Source organism: Cetorhinus maximus, chromosome 10 (assembly GCF_964194155.1).
Source record: "Cetorhinus maximus chromosome 10, sCetMax3.hap1.1, whole genome shotgun sequence".
Taxonomy (NCBI): Eukaryota; Metazoa; Chordata; class Chondrichthyes; order Lamniformes; family Cetorhinidae; genus Cetorhinus; species Cetorhinus maximus.
This window is the reverse complement of record NC_135888.1, coordinates 51,851,809-51,875,526: the sequence shown is the minus strand read 5'-3', so window position 1 is coordinate 51,875,526 and position 23,718 is coordinate 51,851,809. Positions and strand designations below refer to the sequence as shown.

Below are 23,718 nucleotides of genomic sequence, written 5' to 3'. Positions count from 1 at the left end.
CCTACCCTTTTTACAATGCTGGTCACTTTCCACACTCTTTGTCCATTTCCCTTCTCCATCTTGTGATTTCCCCTCATTTTTAGTTTACAACCTCATCCACATCATAATTTATTCTGCAACATTGATCAGTTAGTACTCTCCACCATGTATAGACCACTCCAGCCCCAGTACAGGTCCCATGAATAATAATGTTCCCCTCCTACTACATCTCTCCCATGTATTCCATCCTCCATTTCAATATTGACTAGCATGTGAACATGTTAAGTAATCCTGAGGTCACTACCTCTTTTGACTCCTCCAGTGCCTCTAAATTACTGGTTGTTAATATGCAGTGTTGCACAAGCAGGGTTCCCCTGAAACTAAATACTGGGATGATTAAAGCCACAGTCTTTGGTCCCTGCTATAAATTCTATTCCTTTGCTACCAATTCCATTCCTCTCCCTGGTGGCTGTCTAAGGCTGAATTCGGCTGTTCACAACTTTCGGGTCATGTTTAGCCTAAAGCTGAGCTCCAACCACATATCCGCGCCATTACTAAGACCACCTCCATAACATAACTAGGCTCTAGCCCTGCGCCAGCTCATCTGCTGCTGAAACCACCTTGCCTTTGTTACCCCCAAGCTTGACTATGGTTGACCTCTTATTCTAACCTTGTAAACTTGAGATCATCCAGAACTTTGCTACCCACATCCTTCCTCGCACCACCTCCCATTCTCCACGCTCACTGTCCTACATTGGCTCCCAGTTGGATATTCAAATTGTCATCCTTGCTTCCAAATCTCTTCATGGCCTTGCCAATCCCATCTCTGTAATCTCTGTAACTCTCAGATATTTGTGCTCCTCGCTGGCCTCTTGAGTATCCCTGAGTTTAATGGTTTAGTGTCAAACTTTGCTTCACAACACTCCTGTGAAGTGTCTTGGGATGTTTTATTTCATAAAAGGCACTATATAGATATAATTTATGTCCCCATGCTTTCAGAAAGCATATCCATTCTCCTACTTGAGGTGTACACAAAGTGTAGGGGCGAAGGCAGATGCTGTTGGCTGGTGGTCCAGTCAACGATGTCATCCCCACAGACCTCTGAATGGAAGGATGGACACAAGTATCTCCCCATGGGCTGTCTCCCTGTCTCCTTTTGCACCTTCCTATATTCCACCTCTCTCTGCACCTTCCTCGCAACTTTCTCCCCAACCTGTCTTCCTCGTCATCTTCCTCCAACATTCCCTCCACCCCATCATCCTCCTCATCTTCCCTCCAACACCATTTCTTTGTTTCCCTCCCCATATTCAACCCCACTTTCTCCACAGTACCTCCCTCACCCCTCCTCATCTCCTGTCCGCTTCGCCTTCCATCCATCGCCCCTCCAGGTATGCTACCCTTCCCCACTGCATTCATTTCATCCTCTCCCCTCTCGTTTCTGCTGTTCTAGCTCCATCTTGTCTCCTCCTCTATCGGTCTCCCCTTCACTCCATAGCAAGTCATTCATGCAGATGTACCCGTGGGCAAAGTGGCTTGAATCCAGCGAAGCTGTCATTTGGGTCAACAGATGAGATCACCTGGCAACACAGAGCAGAAAAGGTTCACATGTTAATGAGCTGGAAACTCACTAGAAACTGGAGCATCCATGCTTTTGCTTAAAAGCAGACAATGGGCTGGAACCCTGGGCACAGATTCAATTCCCCCACTGAGCAGGGTTCACATCCCCTTCTTACTGCTCTGGGCCAAAGGATTGAGGAGAGAGGAGTTATGCCTATTGCACAGAGATGGGAACATCTGGAAAGCTCCAGAACAGACTGAATGAGAGCAAGATACTGGAGAAGTGGGGAAATAGAGAGAGCCTTATTTGTACAAATATCATTCAATGTAATAGTGGTGTGAACAGGAGAAATATAACCTGCCTCCTCTGACAAGTGTTTTTATGAGCGAAAGGCTCGAGTAACTCGGGCAGCATCAGTGTGACATAAACTAACCACTAGACCTGAATCCACCTGTTACCTTGGGTGTTCCCAGGAAGTCTTTCATATTCAGCTCGTCCACCTCATGTTTGCGAGGTTTGAACACGATCCCCTCAGGCACATCAACTGGTTCAAAGGTGTTATTGCGCTGAAACAACAGAGCAAAGCTGCATCAACATTAAGTAGGACATGGAAAGTGAGCCAGCTGTGGGTGAGTATGAGTTGGGAAGGGGATTGTTGGAAGGGGCAGTGTTAGCGACGAGGTGTTGGGGGGGTGGGGGGTGTCAGGTTAGCAGAGGGTGGGGGCAAGCATTAGTTCAGGGTGTAACATTAAGTACTTGAAATTCTATCTATGCTTTTGGTTCAATCTTTCCTGGAGCTCCTTCTGCCTACAGATCACAGTATTCCACCTGTACTCTCAATTGTCCAAATATCTCAGTGAATTAGCTGTGTGTTCATGGGATTGCTCAGACAGTTAATAACTTTTTTTAGCTCCCTGGTTGTACAAGGCCTGTTCATACCCTTCTTCACATCATTATTTCAAGGTTTAACTGCAACATAAATTTCTTACTCAGACAAGTAGCAAACTGCATGTTTAATGGCTTTTCAGCTTAAATTTCTCTGCTGACAGTCCTGAAGACGTTACAGCATAGATGGAGACCATTCAGCACATTGAGCGCATGCTGGCCCTCAATCTCCTTTAAAGAACAAAGAAGAACAAAGAAAAGTACAGCACAGGAACAGGCCCTTCGGCCCTCCGAGCCTGTGCCGATCATATTGCCCGTCAACTAAAACATTTTGCACTTCCGGGGTCCATAACCCTCTATTCCCATCCTATTCATGTACTTGTCAAGCTGCCTCTTAAACACCACTATCGTACCTGCTTCCACCACCTCCTCTGGCAGCAAATTCCAGACATTCACTACCCTCTGCGTAAAAAACTTGCCCCGCACATCTCCTCTATAGTTTTCTCCTCTCACCTTAAATCTATGTCCCCTAGTAATTGACTCTTCCACCCTGGGAAAAAGCTTCTATCTACTCTGTCCATGCCACTCATAATTTTGTAAACTTCTATCAAGTCGCCCCTCAATCTCCGTCGCTCTAGTGAGAACAATCCGAGTTTCTCCAACCTCTCCTCATAGCTAATAACCTCCAGACCAGGCAGCATCCTAGTAAACCTCCTCTGCACCCTCTCCAATGCCTCCATATCCTTCTGGTAATGTGGTGACCAGAATTGCACGCAATATTCCAAGTGTGGCCTAACCAAGGTTCTATACAGCTGCAGCATGACTTCCCAGCTTTTATACTCAATACTCCTGCCAATGAAGGCAAGCATGCCATATGCCTTCCTGACTACCTTATCCGCGTTGCCACTTTCAGTGACCTGTGGACCTGTATACCCAGATCCCTCTGCCCATCGATGCACTTAAGGGTTCTGCCATTTACTGTATAATTCCTGCCTGTATTAGACCTTCCAAAATGCATTACCTTGCATTTGTCCGGATTAAACTCCATCTGCCATTTCTCCGCCCAAGTCTCCAACCGATCTATATCCCGTTGTTTACTCCAAGGAGAACAACCCCAGCTTCTCCAACCTAACTTTGTAGCTAAAATTTACCATTCTGGTAAATCTCATATCCTTCCTGAAGTGTGGTAACCAGAAGTGAACACAATACTCCAGTTGTGGCCTAACCAGAGCTTTATAAAGTTCAGCACAAATTCCCTGCTTTTGCAGTCAGTGCCTCTATTTATGAGACCAAACATCCCATTTGCTTTTCTTTCTATTCTCTCAATAGGTCTGGCCACCTTCAAAGACTGATGCACATTCACCCCCAGGTCCCTCTGTTCCTGTACATTCTAGAACTGGGCCATTTAGTCTATATTGCCTCGCCCTATCCTTTTTAACAAAATGCATCAACTCACATACTCTCTATTAAATTCCATTTGCTAGCCTTTCAATTCCCTGTTGCAGTCAATTGGTGTCATCCTCACCATCTGCCACAACTTCAAATTTGTTATCATTGGAAAATTTACTCCGTTTTCCAATATCCAAGTCAATTGTATAAATTTTTTAAAAAGTAGTGGTCCCAGCACCAAACCTGGGTAAACACCACACTCTACCATCCTCCAGTCTGAAAAAGAACAACTCGCTTTTTTTTGTCCTTAAACCAAGTTTTGATCCAAACTGACAATGACCATCCTATTGCATGATCATAATCCACATAATCATGCTTTGCCTGTAATATTTTCCTCTTTGCTTCCCCTTTCAACTTACGGTTTTTGGCTTGCTTCTCACTTGAAGAATTCACCTGACAAAAATCTTATACTCTCTTTTACTGTTTGGTCGTATCATTTCTGCCTCCTATATCATCCAAGGAGTCACTGGCTTTGGTACCCTGACCTTTTGCCCTTGTTGGACTGTACCTAGACTGGACCTGAAACATCTCCTCCTTAAAGATCATCAATTATAGTTGTCACCCATTACAGCACTGTTACAGCTTTTCCTGTCAATCATTGGTTCCATGTAACTCTGGCTGGATTCCCTCTCATCCCATTGAAGTTAACCCTCTTCCAAATGAGAAGTTCTACTTCAGATGGTTCTTTGCTCTTCCTCATTGCAAATATAAATCTTATGATATGATGATCACTCTTACCCAAGCGTTTCTTCACAGACACTTGGTCCAATTGGCCCACCGCATTCCCCAGCACCAGACCCAGCAATGCCTCCTTCCTAGTCAAACCAAGGATATATTGGCCAAGGAAGTTCTCCTAAAAATATTGCAGAAATTCTTCCCCCTGCTTACCCTTTCTTCTAATATTATCCCAAATGATATTAAGGTAATTAAATTAAAATTTGGGCAATTAAAGTGCTCCAATATCACGATAAGGGCAGGTGATGGTGTAGTGGTATTGTAACTGGACTAGTATTCCAGAGACCCAGGGTAATGCTCTGAGGACCTGGGTTCGAATCCCACCACTGCAGATGATGAAACTTTAATTGCAGATTTTTATTGAATTCAAAGTCTAATGAAACACCTGGGGGTGCATGAAATGTCGTGCGCCGTAAAAACCCACCTGGTTCACGAATGTCCTTTCTTCCTTTAAGGAAGGAAATCTGCCGTCGTTACCTGGTCTGGCCTACATGTGACTCCAGACCCACAGCAATGTGGTTGACTCTTAAACGCCCTCTGTTGTATCAATCACTCAGTTGCATCAATCAGCTAAAAAGTCTAAAAGGAATGGAACCGGACGGACCACCCGACATCGACCTAGGCACCGGAAACCACACCTGCAAACTCAGCCCTGTCGACCCTGCAAAGTCCTCCTTACGAACATCTGGGGGGCTAGAGCCAATATTGGGAGAGCTGTCTCACAAGCTAGTCAAGCAACAGCCTGACATAGTCATAATCATGGAATCATACCTTACAGATTATGTCCCAGACGCCACCATCACCATCCCTGGGTATGTCCTGTCCCACCGGCAGGATAGACGCAGCAGAGGTGGCGGCACAGTGATATACAGTTGGAAGGCAGTTGCCCTGGGAGTCCTCAACGTCGACTCTGGACCCAATGAGGTCTCATGGTATCAGGTCAAACATGGTGATTACCACATACCACCCTCCTTCAGCTGATGAATCAGTGCTCCTCCATGTTGAACACCACTTGGAGGAAGCACTGAGGGTGGCAAGGGCACAGAATGTACTTTGGGTAGGGGACTTCATGCCCATCACCAAGAGTGGCTCGGTAGCACCACTACTGACTGAGCTGGCCAAGTCTCAAAAGACATAGCTGCTAGACTGGGTCTGCGGCAGGTGGTGAGGAAACCACAAAGATGGAAAAACCCTTTTGACCTCATCCTCACCAATCTGCCTGCCGCAGATGAATCTGTCCATAACAAGTGATCACCGCACAGTCCTTGCGGTGACGAAGTCCCGTCTTCACATTGAGGATACCCTCCAACGTGTTGTGTGGCACTACCACCGTGCTAAATGGGATAGATTTCAAACATTTCAAACAGCAACTCAAAGAGCATCCATGAGATGCAGTGGGACATCAGCAGCAGCAGAATTGTACTCAACCGCAATCTGTAACCTCATGGCCCAGCATATCCCCCACTCTACCATTATCATCAAGCCAGGGGATCTACTCTGGTTCAGTGAAGAGTGCAGGAAGGCATGCCAGGAGCAGCACCAGGCATACCTAAAAATGAGGTGTCAATCTGGTGAAGCCATAACACAGGACTACTTGCGTGCAAAACAGCAAAAGCAGCAAGTGATAGATGGAGCTAAGCGATCCCACAACCAACGGATCAGATCTAAGCTCTGCAGTCCTGCCACATCCAGCCGTGAATGGTGATGGACACTTAAACAACTCACTGGAGGAGGCTCCACAAATATCCCCATCCTCAATGATAGGGGAGACCAGCACATCAGTGCAAAAAATAAGGCTGAAGCATTAGTAACAACCTTCAGCCAGAGCTGCTGAGTGGATGATCCATCTCGACCCCCTCCGGAAGTCCCGAGCATCACAGATTCCTGTCTTCAGCCAATTCGATTCACTCCATATAATATCAAGGATACTGCAAAGACTATGGGCCCTGACAATATTCCGGCAACAGTACTGAAGACTTTGTGCTCCAGAACTTGCCGCAACCCTAGCCAAGCTATTCCAGTACAGCTACAACACTGACATCTACCCAGCTATGTGGAAAATTGCCCAGGTATGTCCTGTACTCAAAAAGCAGCACAAATCCAGCCCAGCCAATTACCACCCCATCAGTCTACATTCGATCATCAGTAAAGTGATGGAAGGGATCATTAACAGTGCTATCAAGCAGCACTTGCTTAACAATAACCTGCTCACTAACGCCCAGTTTGGGTTCCGCCAGGGTCACTCAGCTCCTGAACACATTACAGACTTGGTTCAAACATGGGCAAAAGAGCTGAACTTCAGAGGTGAGGTGAGAATGACTGCCCTTAACATCAAGGCCGCATTTGACCAAGTGTGGCATCGAGGAGCCCTAGCAAAACTGGAGTCAATGGAAATCAGGGGAAAAACTCTCCAGTGGTTGGAGCCATACCTAGCACAAAGGAAGATGGCTGTGGTTGTTGGAGATCAGTCATCTCAGCACCAGGACATCACTGCAGGAGTTCCTCAGGGTAGTGTCCTAGGCCCAACCATCTTCAGCTGTTTCATCAATGACCTTCCTTCCATCATAAGGTCAGAGGTGTGGATGTTCGCTGATGATTGCACAATGTTCAGCATCTTTCGCATCTCCTCAGATACTGAAGCAGTCCATGTCCAAATGCAGCAAGACCTGGACAATATCCAGACTTGGGTTGACAAGTGGCAAGTAACATTCATGGCACACAAGTGCCAGGCGATGACCATCTCCAACAAGAGAGAGTCTAATCTTCGTTCCTTGACACTCAATGGCATTACCATCACTGAAACCCCCACTATCAACATCCTGGGGGTTACCATTGCCCAGAAACTGAGCTGGACTAGCCATATAAATACTGTGGCTACAAGAGCAGGTCAGAGACTAGGAATCCTGCAGCGAGTAACTCACCTCCTGACCCCGCAAAGCCTGTCCACCATCTACAAGGCACAAGTCAGGAGTGTGATGGAATACTCCCCACTTGCCTGGATGAGTGCAGCTCCAACCACTCAAGAAGCTTGACACCATCGAGGACAAAGCAGCCTGCTTGATTGGCACCCCTTCCACAAACATTCACTCCCTCCACCACCAATGCACAGTGGTAACAATGTGTACCATCTACAAGATGCACTGCAGAAACTCACCAAGGCTCCTTCGACAGCACCTTCCAAACCTACGACCTCTACCTCCTAGAAGGACAAGGGCAGCTGATAGATGTGAACACCACCACCTGGGGGTTCCACTCCAACTCACTCACCATCCTGACTTGGAAATATATCGCCGTTCCTTCACTGTCACTGGATCAAAATCCTGGAACTCCCTCCCTAACAGCCATGTACCTACAGCACATGGACTGCAGTGGTTCAAGGCGGCAGCTCACCACCACCTTTGCAAGGGCAATTAGAGATGGGCATTAAATGCTGGCCCAACCAGCGACTCCCACATCCCATGACTGAATAAAAAAAAACTATAGGTCTTGCACATCTCTGTAATTTCCCTGCAGATCCTCTATTCCTCTCTCACTATTTGAAGACCAATAGACGTGGAAAATAACAGCCACAACTTGTATCACACATTATTTACAACACGGAAACAGGCCATTTGTCCCAGCAATTCTATGCTGCTGTTAATGTTCCAGGCAAGCATATTTCCTCTTCATCTACATATCCCTCTAGTGTGCTCAGGTAAATGGACATCAGTTTCTCCACTGTTATTTCACTCTTTACCACAGCTCAAACTCTCTCTTCAGACGGACTCTCCACATTTTAATAAGCCAGTCTTGGAAATACTTTCCAGAAAATAAATCGGCCCAAATCTAATTTTTTTGTTCAGTTTGAAACAAGCTGCAATGTGAAGAAATGCAGCAAGTAATGTTGGGACAGTTACAACCTAATGCGGAGGGCACTATTAGGGTGAGCCTGCTGTGGACATGCAGGCAACATTAGCTCCATGTATCAATCCCAGCTACCAAGGAATATGCAAGCAGATCTTGCAATACAGTTCACTTAATGTAAATGTGAGGAGCTAAATCTCAGGATGTTTCTGCACAGACATCCTGAACTCAAGACATCTCTAGCAACTGCTATAGGCTTCATCGGCATGAATGAGACAATGGGCCATAACCTCCAACTAGTGTCGGAAAGGCAAAATACTGTGGATGCTGAAAATCTGAAACAAAAACCAAAATTACTGGAAAAACTCAGCAGGTCTGACAGCATCTGTGGAGAGAAAGATAGAATTAACGTATTGAGTCCGTATGACTCTTCATCAGAACTAAAAGAGAAGTAGAAATACATTTCAGATTTCCAGCATCCGCAGGATTTTGCTTTTATCTTAGCGTCAGAAAGTGCTGGCCTGCAGAAATTAGAAGAAATAAATACCTACTTACCTGGTCTTGAAAATTGCGCGGCCACTTCCGTTCGCTGGAGCTGCCTGGGGCCTGCATCGAAAAACTCCTTGCAGGCCCCAGCGAAGTGTTGATCCAACATATTCAAGGAGGCCACACCCCCTTTTTTACAGCACTTGCTGCCATAAAGCAGGTAAGTTTAAAAGGCCAGGGAAACTGACAGGCCGGGGGAAGGTAAGTGTCTAAGGTAACTGGATAGGATTTAGAGGGTGGAGTGTTTGGGGGGTTGGGGGTATTGGGGGGGAGAGCTCTGTCAGGGATCCGGGGGAGGTGGGGGGATTTGGTTGGAGGTCCAAGTGGGGTGTGGGGGATGGTTCCCAGTGCAGCACAATTGTCCAGAGGAAGTGTGCACTTCTGGGCAATAGCCATGCAAACCCCTACCTGGGAACTTCCCAGAGGGATTCCCAGCTCATCTTTGGGGTATCCCCCAAATTTGACGCTGGGGAGCGCGGGGCTAATAAAATCTCAGGTGCTAAAAAGGCAGAGACTTCAGATTAAATAGCAAGGATTATCTGGCACTGCTGAAGGAGCGCTCTACATTTAACACTGCTGAGGACAATGTAGCTTTTTACAATGGGATTTTATCTCTTGCAAACTCCTAAAGATTTGGATTGTGTCAGGAGGCTATATTTCCTCACGCTATATTTTTATAATATATATAATTAACCATGATGATATATATAAAATTTTAAACACTGGACAAAGACTTTAAGATGACTGAAGCCATGCCTGGCTATGACTCAAACTCAAACTCTGGCATTCAGAGACGCTGCCACCTCATTGTCACTGAAGGGATGCTAACGGCCCAGCGAGATGCAGAAGACAAACTTCCAAAGGAATTATACAAAGGCCATTTATATTTCTTAAACCAGGCCTGGCCAACATAGACTATCAGTGTGATAGGATAAAGGATCCTGAAACCTGTTTTGAAATTCCAAACGGCTGAAACACTAACAATCTCAACATTCCAGACTAAGAAATATACATTCATTGTCAAAGCCAAATTGGAGCAGTGGGAGTCACATGACTCTCCCCAGGCCAGTGGAACCTGCAATGTTGCCTTGTGGAGCTGCAAAGCTCAGTCTGCCATCTTCCATCAACCAAGCAGCAGGGCAGAAAAAGGGCTGTCCAGGTTTGAATGCCTGGCCCCATTGACACTGTTTCTACTGCAACTTTTGAACTTCTGTACCAGACAAGACTAATTCGTCTCTGGGTGCCCATCTCATCGTAGAAGTCATCTCTACCGGAAAAGTGAATTATCCAGCATCAGTTTACAGCCTGCCAACCTCTGTGAAGGAATACACCATTGTACTTTTGATTCTGGACTCTGGACTCACGTGGAACAATACTTCTGCTTTTCACTGTGGTCTTTGCCCTGTACCTCTTTCTTTTCTTTATCCCTCTGTATGAATACACAAAGTGGGGGAGGATATTGTAAACCCTCTTTCCGCATTTTTGAGTGTGTGTAAAATAAACTGACCTTCTGAGTTTATCCTATCTCAAGTTTGCTGTGGGGTTATTAATAGAAATTGGATCACACTAAAACTGAGGGGCTGGGAAGATACACCGCCGCTTATAAAGGGGGAAATCAAAAATACCTTTCTGTTTATGGATGGGCGTGAGAGGAGAAAACAGGCTAAGTTAAACCCTGCATGTCCGTAACAGAAACTGGGAGCTCAAGTCCAGAAAAGCCAATTTGAATTTGTCCAAAGTCCAAGTTAAGAGACAAGCCAAATCTGATACAAAAGAGTCAATTAGAAGCCAAAAGGGGAAAACCAATGGCTGAAACTAATTTTAAAACACAAGTAACTTACCACAGCAAATTCCTTTTCCCTAACACTATGAAAATGGCAACTTTTGATGCCCAGATGTTTGTCCAGCAAGGAAATTTCAACGGTGAAACTTTGGCAGTCCTTGGCACAGAACAATTGAAAGCTGTAGCTTGGGAGGTACAGTTAAAATTGCCGAGTAAAGTGAAGAGAAGTGAACTGATCCAGTTGTTGGTAGAACATTTGGATCTCAAATTACTGATAGAGCAGTTAGATGTAAAGTTCAACCATGACTCTGAATCCCCTCCCCTAACCAATTTCGAGCTGGAAAAGTTCAAATCACAGATAGAATTTCAGGAGAGAGAACACGAGAGGCTCAGGAGAAGGAAAAAGGAAAGAGAAAGGGAAAGAGAGGGAGAGAGAGAGAGCGCGAGCGAGTGAGGGGATAGGAGAGGGAAAGGGAGAGAGAAGAATTCCAGCTCTAAAAATTGGAAATCAGGAAAGAAAACACAAAAGAGGGTGTGAGAAGCCCTCCTGCAGCCTGAAAGGAGAACCCCCGGACACCGGAATGTTCCCATTGCAATAAAATAGGCCATTCCAGGCCTGAATGCTGAAGATTGTGAGGGAAGCCCATTGGCCTAATAGGACTCCATACGAGTAGTCCCCTGAAGGATGTCCCAATGGGTAGTGCAGCAGAGCAGGCAGAGACTCTCGCTACTGAAACTTACCCCTTGGAGGACGTGGCGCTATGTGTGTCTCAGACAGACAAACTCCGAGAGCTTCCGGAGTTTTGACCTTTAAGGAACAGTGACCCCCTACCTAACCCAAAATGTGAGCAAGTCCATTGTACTGCTCTAGGACAGAGGGGCCACTCAGCCCTTAATGTTGGAGGGAAACCTAAATCTACCCCACCCGATTCCTCCCTGAAAGCCAAAGTGGGAGGAGAGTCTGTGTTTGCAACCCTCCGTAGGGTCAACCGAGAGGGTGACCGTGTTTCAGGCCCTGTCACAGTAGGCACTGTCCCTGAACTACCAGAAGCAGGAATCGATTTCCGCCTGGAAAACGATTTGGCTGGCCAGATGTTAGTCAGCAAAAGAAGAGGCCAAAGTCAACCAACAGAAAACTGCAGGCAAACAGAAATATGGGGAACGTCCAGAGATCCAAAAGAGTGAGATAGTGAGGGCTGCATGAATGTAGCAAAGCCGAAGTCAGGCCAGTAAAGTTAAAAGAGGTCCTGGAAGGGACAATAGAATTTAAAATAGACTCACAGGACATCCCCGAATTAAATTGGGACCAGAGCAGGGAAAGAGATAGTGAGGGAGATGCCCCGCATAGTCAAAGAGCCTTAAGGAAGGCAAGATTTTAAACCAGGAAAAGGAAAGTTTAAGGAATTATCTGAAGTATGGCTAGTAAAAACTTTCTTTCTGACATTAGCTAGGGAAAAAGGGAGTCCCCAAACCAACGAAAAGATGGAGTGAGATGCCCTCCCAGTCAAAAAGCAACAAAGGAGATCAGCTGGAGCTGCACCTCCACTTGAGGGCAGAAATGTTCCAGGGGATATGGAACAAGTTAGGAGAGCCCCCCTCCAAATCCAAAGGCCCCAACTAGGAAGCCATTGATTGGCCTGACTGGTACCTTTACAGCAGATTTAAATGTGAACCAGAAAAGTTCCCAAATTGGCCCAGGAGGAATAAGGGTGATGCCTCACTTAGTTGAAAAGCCACCATGAGGTACAGCAAGAGCTGGCCACCCAACAGAGGGCAGTAGTTTCCCTCAAGACACATGGTCTACCCCCCCCAAAATGACCAGCAGAGTGACCCCCAACCAGACTGGATCCCATACCCACCCACCTTAATGCAGAGTCACAAGGCAACTTGACAGGCCTGCCCACTGCATTTAAAATGATCCGTAACAACACCTCAGGCTACAGCACTGTAGCCCTACCTGATTATAGATGCGGGAGAGGCATCTTCCAGAAAGCCATCTTCCTATCATCTGAGTCAGAAAGGCTGTCCCAATTTCAGGAGCCCGTTGCCCGCCTGTTGCCATGCCAACCCAAAACATCTGGCAACAGAAGCTGGAACTCTCCAGTTGTGCTAGCACCCGAGCTGGACACTAAACTGGAATCCCCAAAAGAGGCCAAAGCCCCTTTAAAACATCTCCTGACGATCAGCCTAACCACAGTCCCTGGGTCTGAACCCACAGGTTACCAAAGTGGACAGGGAGGAGCTAAGCTATACAAGAGCAGCTCGGCCCTATGACCAAAAGACCTGGCACTCTCAGAGTGAGATACCCAACATTCCCCTGCAAATAGCCCAGAGCAGCTGAACCATCACTCGCCCTTCGAGTGCTAACCACCTGAAACCACCCCCAGACCCTTTTGAGGACACTTAATCAGGAGTTGGAGAGGCAGAGTTCTGAAACCAAGGGCTTTGCTCATTCCTGATCCCTAAAAGAAGAAAATTCAGAACTTTAACCCTGAATAGACTTCCTCGTGCAGATGAATTTCAAATCCTCCCAAGCCACCTAAACCTTCCAAATACAAGGGCCGAACAATGTCCTTGCTGATGCGTTATTCTGGGTTTCAGCTCAAAAAATGAAATTGCAGCAGGGAACTATGTTTGCCCCTGCGAGCTGTGTCTGATGTGCCAGTGTGAATGAGAGAATACATATACACTTCTTTACTTACTATTCTTCTTTCTTGAGACCCCAAAATTTTAAACACTGGACAAAGACTTTAAAAATGACTGAAGCCATGGCTGGCTATCACTCAAACAATAGGAACTTTCTGGCATTCAGAGAAGCCGCCATCTCGTTATCTCTGAAGAGATGCTAAAGACCCAGTGAGCTGCAGAAGATCAACTTCCAAGGAATTATACAAAGTCCATTTTCATTTCTTAAGCCAGGCCTGGCCAATGCAGACTACCAGTCTGCAAGGACAAAGGCCCTGAAACCTCTTTTGAAATTCTAAATGTTTGGAACATTAACAATCTCAAGAATCCAGACGAAGGAATACGCTTCCTTTATCAAAGCTAAATTGGAGAGGTGGGAGTCACATAAACCACCCCCATCCCTTGCCCGCATCCCCCCTCCCTGCCCCTCACAGGCTGGTGCAGCCTGAAATATTGCCTTGTGGAGCTGCAAAGCTCAGTCTGCCATCTTCCATCAGACAAGCAGCAGGACAGAAAAAGGGATCTGTCCAGGTTTGAATGCCTGGCCCCATCTACATTCTTTCAATTGGAGCTTCTGAACCTCTGTACCATCGACTACAAGGGGATTATCCAACATCAGTTTCAGCCTGCTGACCTCTGTGAAGGAATACACCATTGGACTTTTGATTTTGGTCTCTGGACTCACGTGAAACAATAACTCTTATTTTCGCTGTGGTCTTTACCCTGTACCTCTTTCTTTTCTTTATCCCTCTTTTATTGTGTGAATGGCATTGAAGGCCGATAAATCCCCAGGGCCTGGTAATCTACATCCCAGAGTACTTAAGGAAGCGGCCCTAGAAATAGTGGATGCATTGGTGGTCATCTTCAGAGATTCTATAGACTCTGCAACAGTTCCTACAGATTGGAGGGTAGCTAATGTAACCCCACGATTTAAAAGGGGAGACAGAGAGAAAACAGGGAATTATAGACCAGTCAGCCTGACGTCAGTAGCAGGGAAAATTCTGGAGTCCATTATAAAAGATTTAATAGCTGAGCACTTGGAAAACAGTGGCAGAATCAGACAGAGTCAGCATGGATTTATGAAAGGGAAATCATGCTTGACAAACCTACTGGAATTTTTCGAGAATGTAACTAGTAGAATTGATGAGGGGGAGCCAGTGGATGTGGTTTATTTGGACTTTCAGAAGGCTTTCGACAAAGTCCCACATAACAGATTAGCGTGTAAAATTAAAGCGCATGGGATTGGGGGTAGTGTATTGAGATGGATAGAAAATTGGTTGGCAGACAGGAAACAAAGAGTAGGAATAAACGGGTTTTTTTCCGAATGGCAGGCAGTGACTAGTGGGGTACTGCAGGGATTGGTGCTGGGACCCCAGTTATTCACAATATATATTAATGATTTAGATGAGGGAACTAAATGTAATATCTCCAAATTTGCAGATGACACAAAGCTGGGTGGGAGGGTGAGCTGTGAGGAGGATGCAGAGATGCTTCAGTGTGATTTGGACAAGCTGAGTGAGTGGGCAAATGCATGGCAGATGCAGTATAATGTGGATAAATGTGAAGTTATCTACTTTGGTAGCAAAAACAGGAAGGCAGGCCATCTGAATGGCTATAAATTGAGAGGGGGGAATATGCAACGAGACCTGGGTGTCCTTGTACACCAGTTGCTGAAGGTAAGCATGCAGATGCAGCAGGCGGTAAAGAAGGCAAATGGTATGTTGGCCTTCATAGCGAGAAGATTCGAGTACAGGAACAGGGATGTCTTGCTGCAATCATACAGGGCCTTGGCGAGACCACACCTGGAATATTGTGTGCAGTTTTGGTCTCCTTACCTGATGAAGGATATTCTTGCTATAGGGAGAGTGCAGTGAAGGTTTACCCGACTGATTCCTGGGATGGCGGGACTGACATATGAGGAGAGATTGAGTCGGTTAGGATTATATTCGCTGGAGTTCAGAAAAATGAGGGGGGATCTCATAGAAGCCTATGAAATTCTAACAGGACTAGACAGGGTAGATGCAGGAAGGATGTTCCCGATGACGGGGGAGTCCAGAACCAGGGGTCACAGTCTGAGGATACGGGGTAGACCATTTAGGACTGAGATGAGGAGTAATTTCTTCACTGAGTGAGTGGTGAGCCTGTGGAATTCGCTACCATAGAAAGTAGCTGAGGCCAAAACACTGTATGTTTTCAAGAAGGAGTTAGATATAGCTCTTGGGACAAAAGGGATCAAAGGGTATGAGGAGAAAGCGGGAGCAGGCTATTGAGTTGGATGATCAGCCATGATCATAATGAATGGCGGAGCAGGCTCGAAGGGCCAAATGGCCTAGTCCTGCTCCTATTTTCTATTTTTGTATGAATGCAAAAAGGGAGGGATGTTTCCTGTATTTTGAGTTTTTGTAAAATAAGCTAACCCTCTAAGCTTATCCTATCTCGAGTTGACTGTGGGGTTATTAATAATAAATTGGATCACACCAAAGCCAAGGGGTTAAGAAATCCTCCTCCACTTATAAAGGGGGAAATCAAAAATCAGAAACACCTTTCTGTTTATGGATGGGTGGCGAAAGGAGAAATCAGGGCTGTCCAAGTTAAACGCCCTCCTATCTGTAACAATTGCATTTTTCTGACAGGTTGGGATGGGGAAGGAAGGTGGCCCCCTGCCAGCGTCTGAAGGGGATTGTCTGCTTTTTAGTCCACAGCAAAATGGTGTCAGGTTTGTGCCCAGTAAGAGATACACTAGCTTAGTTTTGAAGCTGTAAGATGTTTCACAGATCAGGGATCATAGAAAGAAAGCTATTCGATACATCTAGTCTGCACCAGCTCTTACCTTACATTAAACTGTGTTTCCTACATGACAAGAGTGGCTACAATTCAAAAAGTACTTCATTGGCTGTGAAGCACTTTAAGACATTCGGAGGTTGTGAAAAGTACTATATAATAAGTCTTTCTTTCTCACATTCTATCAAAGTACAAACCAGTCAGCTCAACATCCCAATTTTTTTCTCCTTCAAGTATTTATCCAATTTCCTTTGGAAACTAGTATTGAATCCATATCTACCAACCTACCAGTTAGTCCATTCCAAATCCTAATCACTTGTCGCATAAAAATGTTTTTCCTCATGTCACCTCACTGGTTCTTTTGCTGATCACCATAAATCTGTACCCTATCGCTATTGACCCTTAAGCCACTGGAAAAAATTGCTCTTTATTTACTCGATCTAAAATCTTCATGATTTTAAATAGATAGAGATCAAATCTCCTCTTAGCCTTCATTGCTCTAAGGAAAACAACCCCAGCTTCGCCAGTTGATCCCCATAACCGTAATCCCTCATTCTTGTATTTACATGTATACATATTGATACATGTCATTCCACTAAATCTCTTCTGCACCCTTTCCAAAGCCTTCACATCCTTCCTAAAGTGTGCCCAGAATTGGACACAATATTCCAGCTGGAGCCAACCAGTGTTCTTTAAAGGTTCTGCATAACTTCCTTGCTCTATCACTTCTGTTTATCAAGCCCAGGAACCCACATGCTTTATTAACTGCTTTGTTAACCTGTCCTGCCACCTTCAAAGATTTGGATACATACCTCACAATCTTTTGCATTGAATTTCACATCCCATATGCTCATTCCACCAGCCTGTATGTCCTCTGAGAAGTCTATCATTATCTTCCTCACGATCTACTATACTTCCAAGTTTCATGTCAGCTGCAAATTTCAACACTGTGCGCTGTATCCTCAAAATCTAAGTCATCAATGTATATCAAATACAACGAGTACAGGAAACCGTTTAGCCCCTCGAGCCTGTTCCACCATTCCGTGTGATCATGGTTGATCTGTGATATAACTCCATATATCTATCTTTGACCTATGGCCCTTAGGACCTTTGGCTAACAAAAATTCTTTCAATCTCAGATTTAAAATTAGCAATTTATATCGCATCTGTTGCCATTCATAGAAGAGAGCTCCAGACTTCTTTCATTTTGTGTGTACAAGTATTTCCTAATTTCATTCTTGAAAAGGTGTAATCTAATTTTTAGACTATGCTCCCCAGTCCTAGACTCCCCAGCAGTGAAAATAGGATAGATAGAGAGAAACTATCAGTTTCCCTCTTGAAAACTTTGATCAAATGTTAACCTCTTAAACTCCATGGGAGACTACCATAGTTTGTGTAATCTCTCCTCGTAATTAAACCCTTGGGAGTCCAGATATCATTCTGGTGAATCTACACTGTATTCCCTCTAAGGCCAATATATCCTTCCAGGACTCCAGATGTGGTCTAATCAGGGGCTTTATATAGCTGATGCATGACTTCATGGGCCAAAGATGAAAACAAGATGTGATAAAAACAGAAAATACTCAGCAGGTCATGCAGCATTTGTGGAGAGAGAAACAGAGTTAACATTTCGAGTCGATAACCTTTCATCAGAACTGAGAAAAGTTAGAAACGTGATAAGTTTTAAATCAAGAGAAAGGTGGAGGGGGGAGATTTAATGTAATTGGTTGAAGTTTGAGAATTTTTTTCACACAGAAAGTTGAGGGTCTGGAATTCATTACCTGTGAGGGTGGTAGAGGTAGAAACCCTCATTGCATTTCAAAATACCTAGACATGCTATAATCTACAAAGCTACAGACCAAGAGCTAGAAAGTGGGAGTAGGTTGGGTGGCTTTTTGTCAGCCAGCACGATGTGCCGAATGTTCTCTTTCTGTACCATAAATTTTCTGCTTTACTATCGATCAAGAATCATCATCACTCAGTAACGGGCTTTCTAAAATCTCCTTCCAGTAGTTAGTTTTTAAGTTTGTAAATAAGCTGTGATTGCTTTACATGCCTCTAATGTGAAGCTCTACTGAAATCAGTGCAAACTTTATTCCAAAGAGACACTGAATTCAATATGCCACCAGTAGTGTTTGCCAGACTGGTTAATGTGCCAATAGCTCGCTGTCACCTTGCACATTGAAGGAGGCATTATCAAAATGTCATCGCTGTTAACTGGATCCACGCCTGTTAGTGAAGTTAAAACTAAGACATAGCAGCTTTCTTTGCTGGAGAGAGTTTATTGATTTAGTTCACAGTCAATACTACTCCACCCCACCCAGCTAGTCCCATTTATAGGTGCACAAATACCCATCACCTGTTTAACAATGTAATTGCCATTAAACCTTAACGATGTAAGTAACAATACTTTGACAGTCATCACTGCTCATCTCTGGAAATCAATGAAGTAAGAACAAAAAAAGCTGGAAAAACTCAGCAGGTCTGGCAGCGTCTGCAGAGAGAGAAACAGTGTTAACTTTTCGAGTCCAATATAACTCTTCTTCAAAACTTCAGTTCCTGGAGTTTCTTTTTGGATATTGGACTCGAAACGTTAACTCTCTATCTCTCTCCACAGATGCTGCCAGACCTGCTGAGTTTTTCCAGCATTTTCTGTTTTTATTTCAGATTTCCAGCATCCGCAGTGTTTTGCTTTTATTTAACAATGAAATACTGGGGTAAACTCACTTTCACCATGTCTAGCGCTCTTTCAAGCTCAGTGTTGCTGCCCTGGGTCCTTGATTGCACAGCATCCTCCAGGCTTTGCTGAGCCTCCAACCACTGGCCCAGTCTGCTGTACACCGCAGCTAAGTTGTACAGAACCTAGGGCATGATAGAACAAAGGTTAGCTTCTCCTGGGATAATATTTGGACAATAACATGACTCAGATCCAATTCTTACTTGAAACTATGTGTGCTTTTGAAAAAAATTACTGCATTTTGTTAAACTGATGACAGAGTCTGAGTTACCCTCAGTGCAGGAAATGAGAAGTGTCACTGATGAGAGCAACTTGCCGTTATATGGTGGGCTTTCTTAGAATTACGTACAGTCAAATACTGGAGGCCCATTGTGCCTGTGCCAGCTCTTTGAAAGAGTATCCAACTAAATCCACTCCCTATTCTATCCCCAAAGCTCTGAAAAATATTTTCCCTTTAAATAATTTCCAAATTCCTCTTGAAAATCACCAATGAAGCTGCTTCCAACACCCTTCCAGTGCATATTCCATGTCATAACAACTTGCTATGTAAAAAAAACTCACCACATCTCCTCTCTGGTTCTTTTGTCAATTATTTGAAATGTGTGTGCACTGCTTACTGACCTGTCGCTAGAAACAGTACATTCTGGTGTATCCTAACGTCTCTGTTCCTACATCCTCTTTAAAATTATACAGATTATATTTTTATTGCATCTCCTCATTCTTCTTTATCTGCCTTGTGACACTCCAGTTCAGAGTCATTGAGTTGGAGTGTGAGTTAGATATACTCCAACACATAAGGGAGGGATAGCAATATCTGCATAGTTTTCCCTGAATGCACTCAGACCTTAGATGAAAGCATGGATGCAGGAGGGAAAGTGTGATTGTCAGCCAGCAGGGTAGAGGGAACCAAAGGGAGATAGAGAAGGTGGTTCTCTCCAGTAGGTAAAATGTACTTGCTACCTGTGAGGTTAAAGATGTAAACTTCAGGAAAGATAACTATAATGCTAATTATGGCATTGTGGAGCATGAAGCACTCCAAGGGGGTGAGGGCGGGATCATTAAGGTGGATAGGAGTGGTGACAAAGGAGCAGAATAGAAAGATTGTAGCCATAGAGGATTTGTTTATTAGAAGACTGGGAAGCATCCGCTGCAACCATTGTCTTCAAAAGCTATTCCCTTACCACCAACTTCAATCCTCTCTCTGGTTACCATGTGAGGCTGAACCAGACCATTTCACAGTCTTTGGTCCTTAGATAAGCTTCTGACTACATATCTGCACCATCACTATTTCCACCTCCACAACATTGCCCAAATTCACCTCCGCCTCAGTTCATCTGCTGCTGAAATCCTCATTCATGACTTTGTAACCTCTGGACTTGGCTATTTCAATGCACTCCTGGCTAGTCTCTCACATTCCACCCTTCATAAATTTGAATTCATCCAAAACTCTGTTGTCCATGTCAAACTTTGTCAGATAATACTCCTGTGAAACTTGTGGTGCTATTCAACGTTAAAGATGCTTTACTGGCTGACAGATTGGTGCAGCGCTACGGTTCATTTCATGGTGCAGTGGCTCCAGTTCTGGGACAAGAAGGAACTGTATCACTGGGCTAGGCTCCACGTGTACCAGGATGGAAACAATTCCCTCGGGGAAACGAGGAAAAGAAAAATAGCATTGTCAATGGAACTTTAAACTTGTAAGTGGGGGCGGGGTATCTGGTGAAGGTAACACATAAAAGAAATAAGAAATAAAAGTTAAAATCAGATCACTGTGAGGAATAATGTTAACATAATGTCAAGCAATGTATCCAGTTCTAAAATGTATCCATAGACTGACCGTTAACTCCTACTTTCTGTTTTCTATTTTGGAACATCCTTTATTCCATGTGCTCTTACCTTAATCATGATTGTGTTGAATAGCAGAGCAGATTCATGGGGTCATATTTCCTATCACACAGCACAGAGGCAGTTTGAGATTTCGCCCATAGACTAATTGATAGCAACTATCTGGAGTGAATTCTTTGCATGAACCACCTAAACCGAGGCCCTTGTCAACTTACAATCTGGTTGATCAGCTAAAATTTATATGCAGCATTTCATCGATCACAACATGATTCCTCTCAGAGTCTACTGCTGAAAGGACGTTCAGCTGCAGTATTCATAACCATTACATATAAGTTATCCCTCTCCATTATCAGAGAGAAACTTTATTGGTTTCCAAAGTCTGCTCCCTATCCATAAAAACATAAGAAATAGGAGCAGGAGTAGGCTATTTGGCCCCTAAAGCCTGCTCACCATTCAATAAGATCATGGCTGATCTGATTATAACCTCAACTCCACATACCCACCCATGCCCGATAATCTTTCACCCCCTTGCTTATTAAGAATCTATCTAGCTGTGCCTTTAAAACTTTAACTGTGCCTTTAAATTCCACCACCTTTTGAGGAAGAGAGTTCCAAAGACTCACAACCCTCAGAGAAAAAAAAATTCTCGTTGTCTCTGTTTTTAATGGGAGACCCCTTATTTTTAAACAGTGACCCCCAGTTCCCCTAGTGGCCCCTAGTTCTAGATTCTAGAACCCTCAGCATTTTATATATTTCAATCAAGTTGCCTCTTACTTGTCTAAACTCCAGCGGATACAAGGCTAGCCTGTCCAACCTTTCCTCATCAGGCAATACTCCCATCCAGGTATTGGCCAAGTCAACCTTTTCTGAACTGCTTCCAGTGCATTTCCATCCTTCCTTAAATAAGGAGACCAATACTGTACACAAAACTCCAGATGTGGTCTCACCAATGCCCTGTACAACTGAAGCACACACACCTACTTTTGTATTTAATTCCCCTCGCAATAAATGATAACATTCTATTAACTTTCCTAGTTACTTGCTGTACCTGCATACTAACCTTCTGCAATTCATGCACTAGGCTACCCAGATCCCTCTGTAATCTCTCACCATTTACATAATATGCTTTTTTTTTATTCTTCCTGCCAAAATAGACAATTTCACATTTGCCCACATTATACTCCATTTGCCAGATCTTTGCCCACTCACTTAATCCATCTATATCCTTTTGTAGTCTCCTTATGTCTTCTTCAAAACCTAGTTTCCTACCTAACTTTCTTTCATCAGCAAACCATACCTTCGGTTCCTTCGTCCAAGTCATTTATATAAATTGCAAAATGTTGAGGTACCTGTCCGGGTACCAGATCCCTGTGGCACACCACTCATTACATCTTGCCAACCAGAAAATGACCCATTTGTGCCTACTCTCTGTTTCCAATCTTCTACTTATACCAATATGTTACCCCCAACACCATGAGCTTTTATTTTCCGCAATAACCTTTGATGTGGCACCTTTTCAAATACCTTCAGGAAATCTAAGTGTGGTACATCCACTGTTATCCACAGCACACGTGACTCCTTCACGGTTAAATATGATTTCTCTCTCACAAAACCATATTGACTCTGCATGATTACTTTGAATTTGTTCTAAGTGCCCCGCTACAACATCCTTAATAATAGCATCTGACATTTTCCCCAATAAAACCAGTGCATCAAATATCCCACTAGCTATTTGTTTTAAGATCCCAGGATGAAGTCCATCAGGAGCCACGGATTTGTCAGCTCCAACAATTTGCTCAGTACCACTTCCCTGGTGATTCTAATTTTCTTGAGTTACTCCCTTCCTTCCATTTTCTTATTTTCAGCTATTTCTGAGATGTTATTTGTATCCTCTATAGTGAAGACCAATGCAAAATATCTGTTCAATCCATCTGCCAGCTCCTTATTTTCCATTACTAACTCTCCAGACTCACTTTCTATAAGACCAATGCTCATTTTGTTAACTCTTCTTTTTTAAATATCTACAGAAACTCTTACTATGTCTTTATATTTCTAGCTAGCTTTCTCTCATACTCATACTCTTCCCTTCTTATTAATCTGTAAGTCACTCTTTGCTGTTTTTTATATTCTGTCCAATCTTCTGACCTGCCACCCCATCTTTGTGCAGTTATATGCTTTTTCTTTAAGTTGGATACTGTCTTTAACAGTTTTTGTTAACCACGTATGGTGAGCCCTCCCCTTGGAAGTTTTCTTTCTCATTGGAATATATCTATTCTGTGTATTCTGAAATATCCCCTTAAATGTTTGCCACTGCATCTCTATTGACCTGTCCTTTAACCTCATTTGCCAGTTCACTTTAGCAAGCTCTGCTTTCATGCCCTCATAATTGCCCTTATTTAAGTTGAAAATACTAGTCCTGGACCCACTCTTCTCTCCTTCAAACTGCATGTAAAATTCAATCATATTGTGATCGCTGCTACCTAGGGTGCCTTCACAATGAGCTCTGAAGAAGAGTCATACAGACAAAACTTTAACTCTGTTTCTCTCTCCACAGATGCTGTCAGATCTGCTGAAACTTTCCTGCATTTTATGTTTTAATTTTATGTCATCAATTAATCATATCTCGTTGCACAATATCAGGCATGTAGTCTGCTCTCTGGTTGGCTCCAGAGCATGTTCTGAGAAACTATCCTGAAAACATTCTACGAACTTCTCAGCTCTGAAGAAGAGTCATACAGACTCAAAACGTTGGCTTTGTTTTTCTCTCTCCACAGATGCTGTCAGACCTGCTGAGTTTTTCCAGCATTTTCTATTTTTGTTTCAGATTTCCAGCATCCGCAGTATTTTGCTTTTATGAGAAGATGAACTTCTCATCCAGACTACCTTTGCCCA

The 23,718-nt window shown here is 44.1% G+C and overlaps 1 protein-coding gene across 2 annotated transcripts in view; it reads right to left on the bottom strand.

The window, feature by feature from the left end:
- Positions 1-23,718, bottom strand: part of LOC144685694 (neutrophil cytosol factor 2-like) — a 144,413-nt gene that overhangs the window by 43,481 nt on the left and 77,214 nt on the right. Inside the window, exons 4-6 of one of the 2 annotated variants that reach the window (XM_078550489.1) lie at positions 18,972-19,106; positions 1,996-2,103; positions 1,497-1,556 (exon numbers count right to left, since the gene is read on the bottom strand). In XM_078550489.1, coding sequence (XP_078406615.1) covers positions 1,497-1,556; positions 1,996-2,103; positions 18,972-19,106 — 303 coding nt within the window. The remainder of the gene's footprint in view (positions 1-1,496; positions 1,557-1,995; positions 2,104-18,971; positions 19,107-23,718) is intronic. The other variant, XM_078550490.1, reaches the window with a different exon arrangement.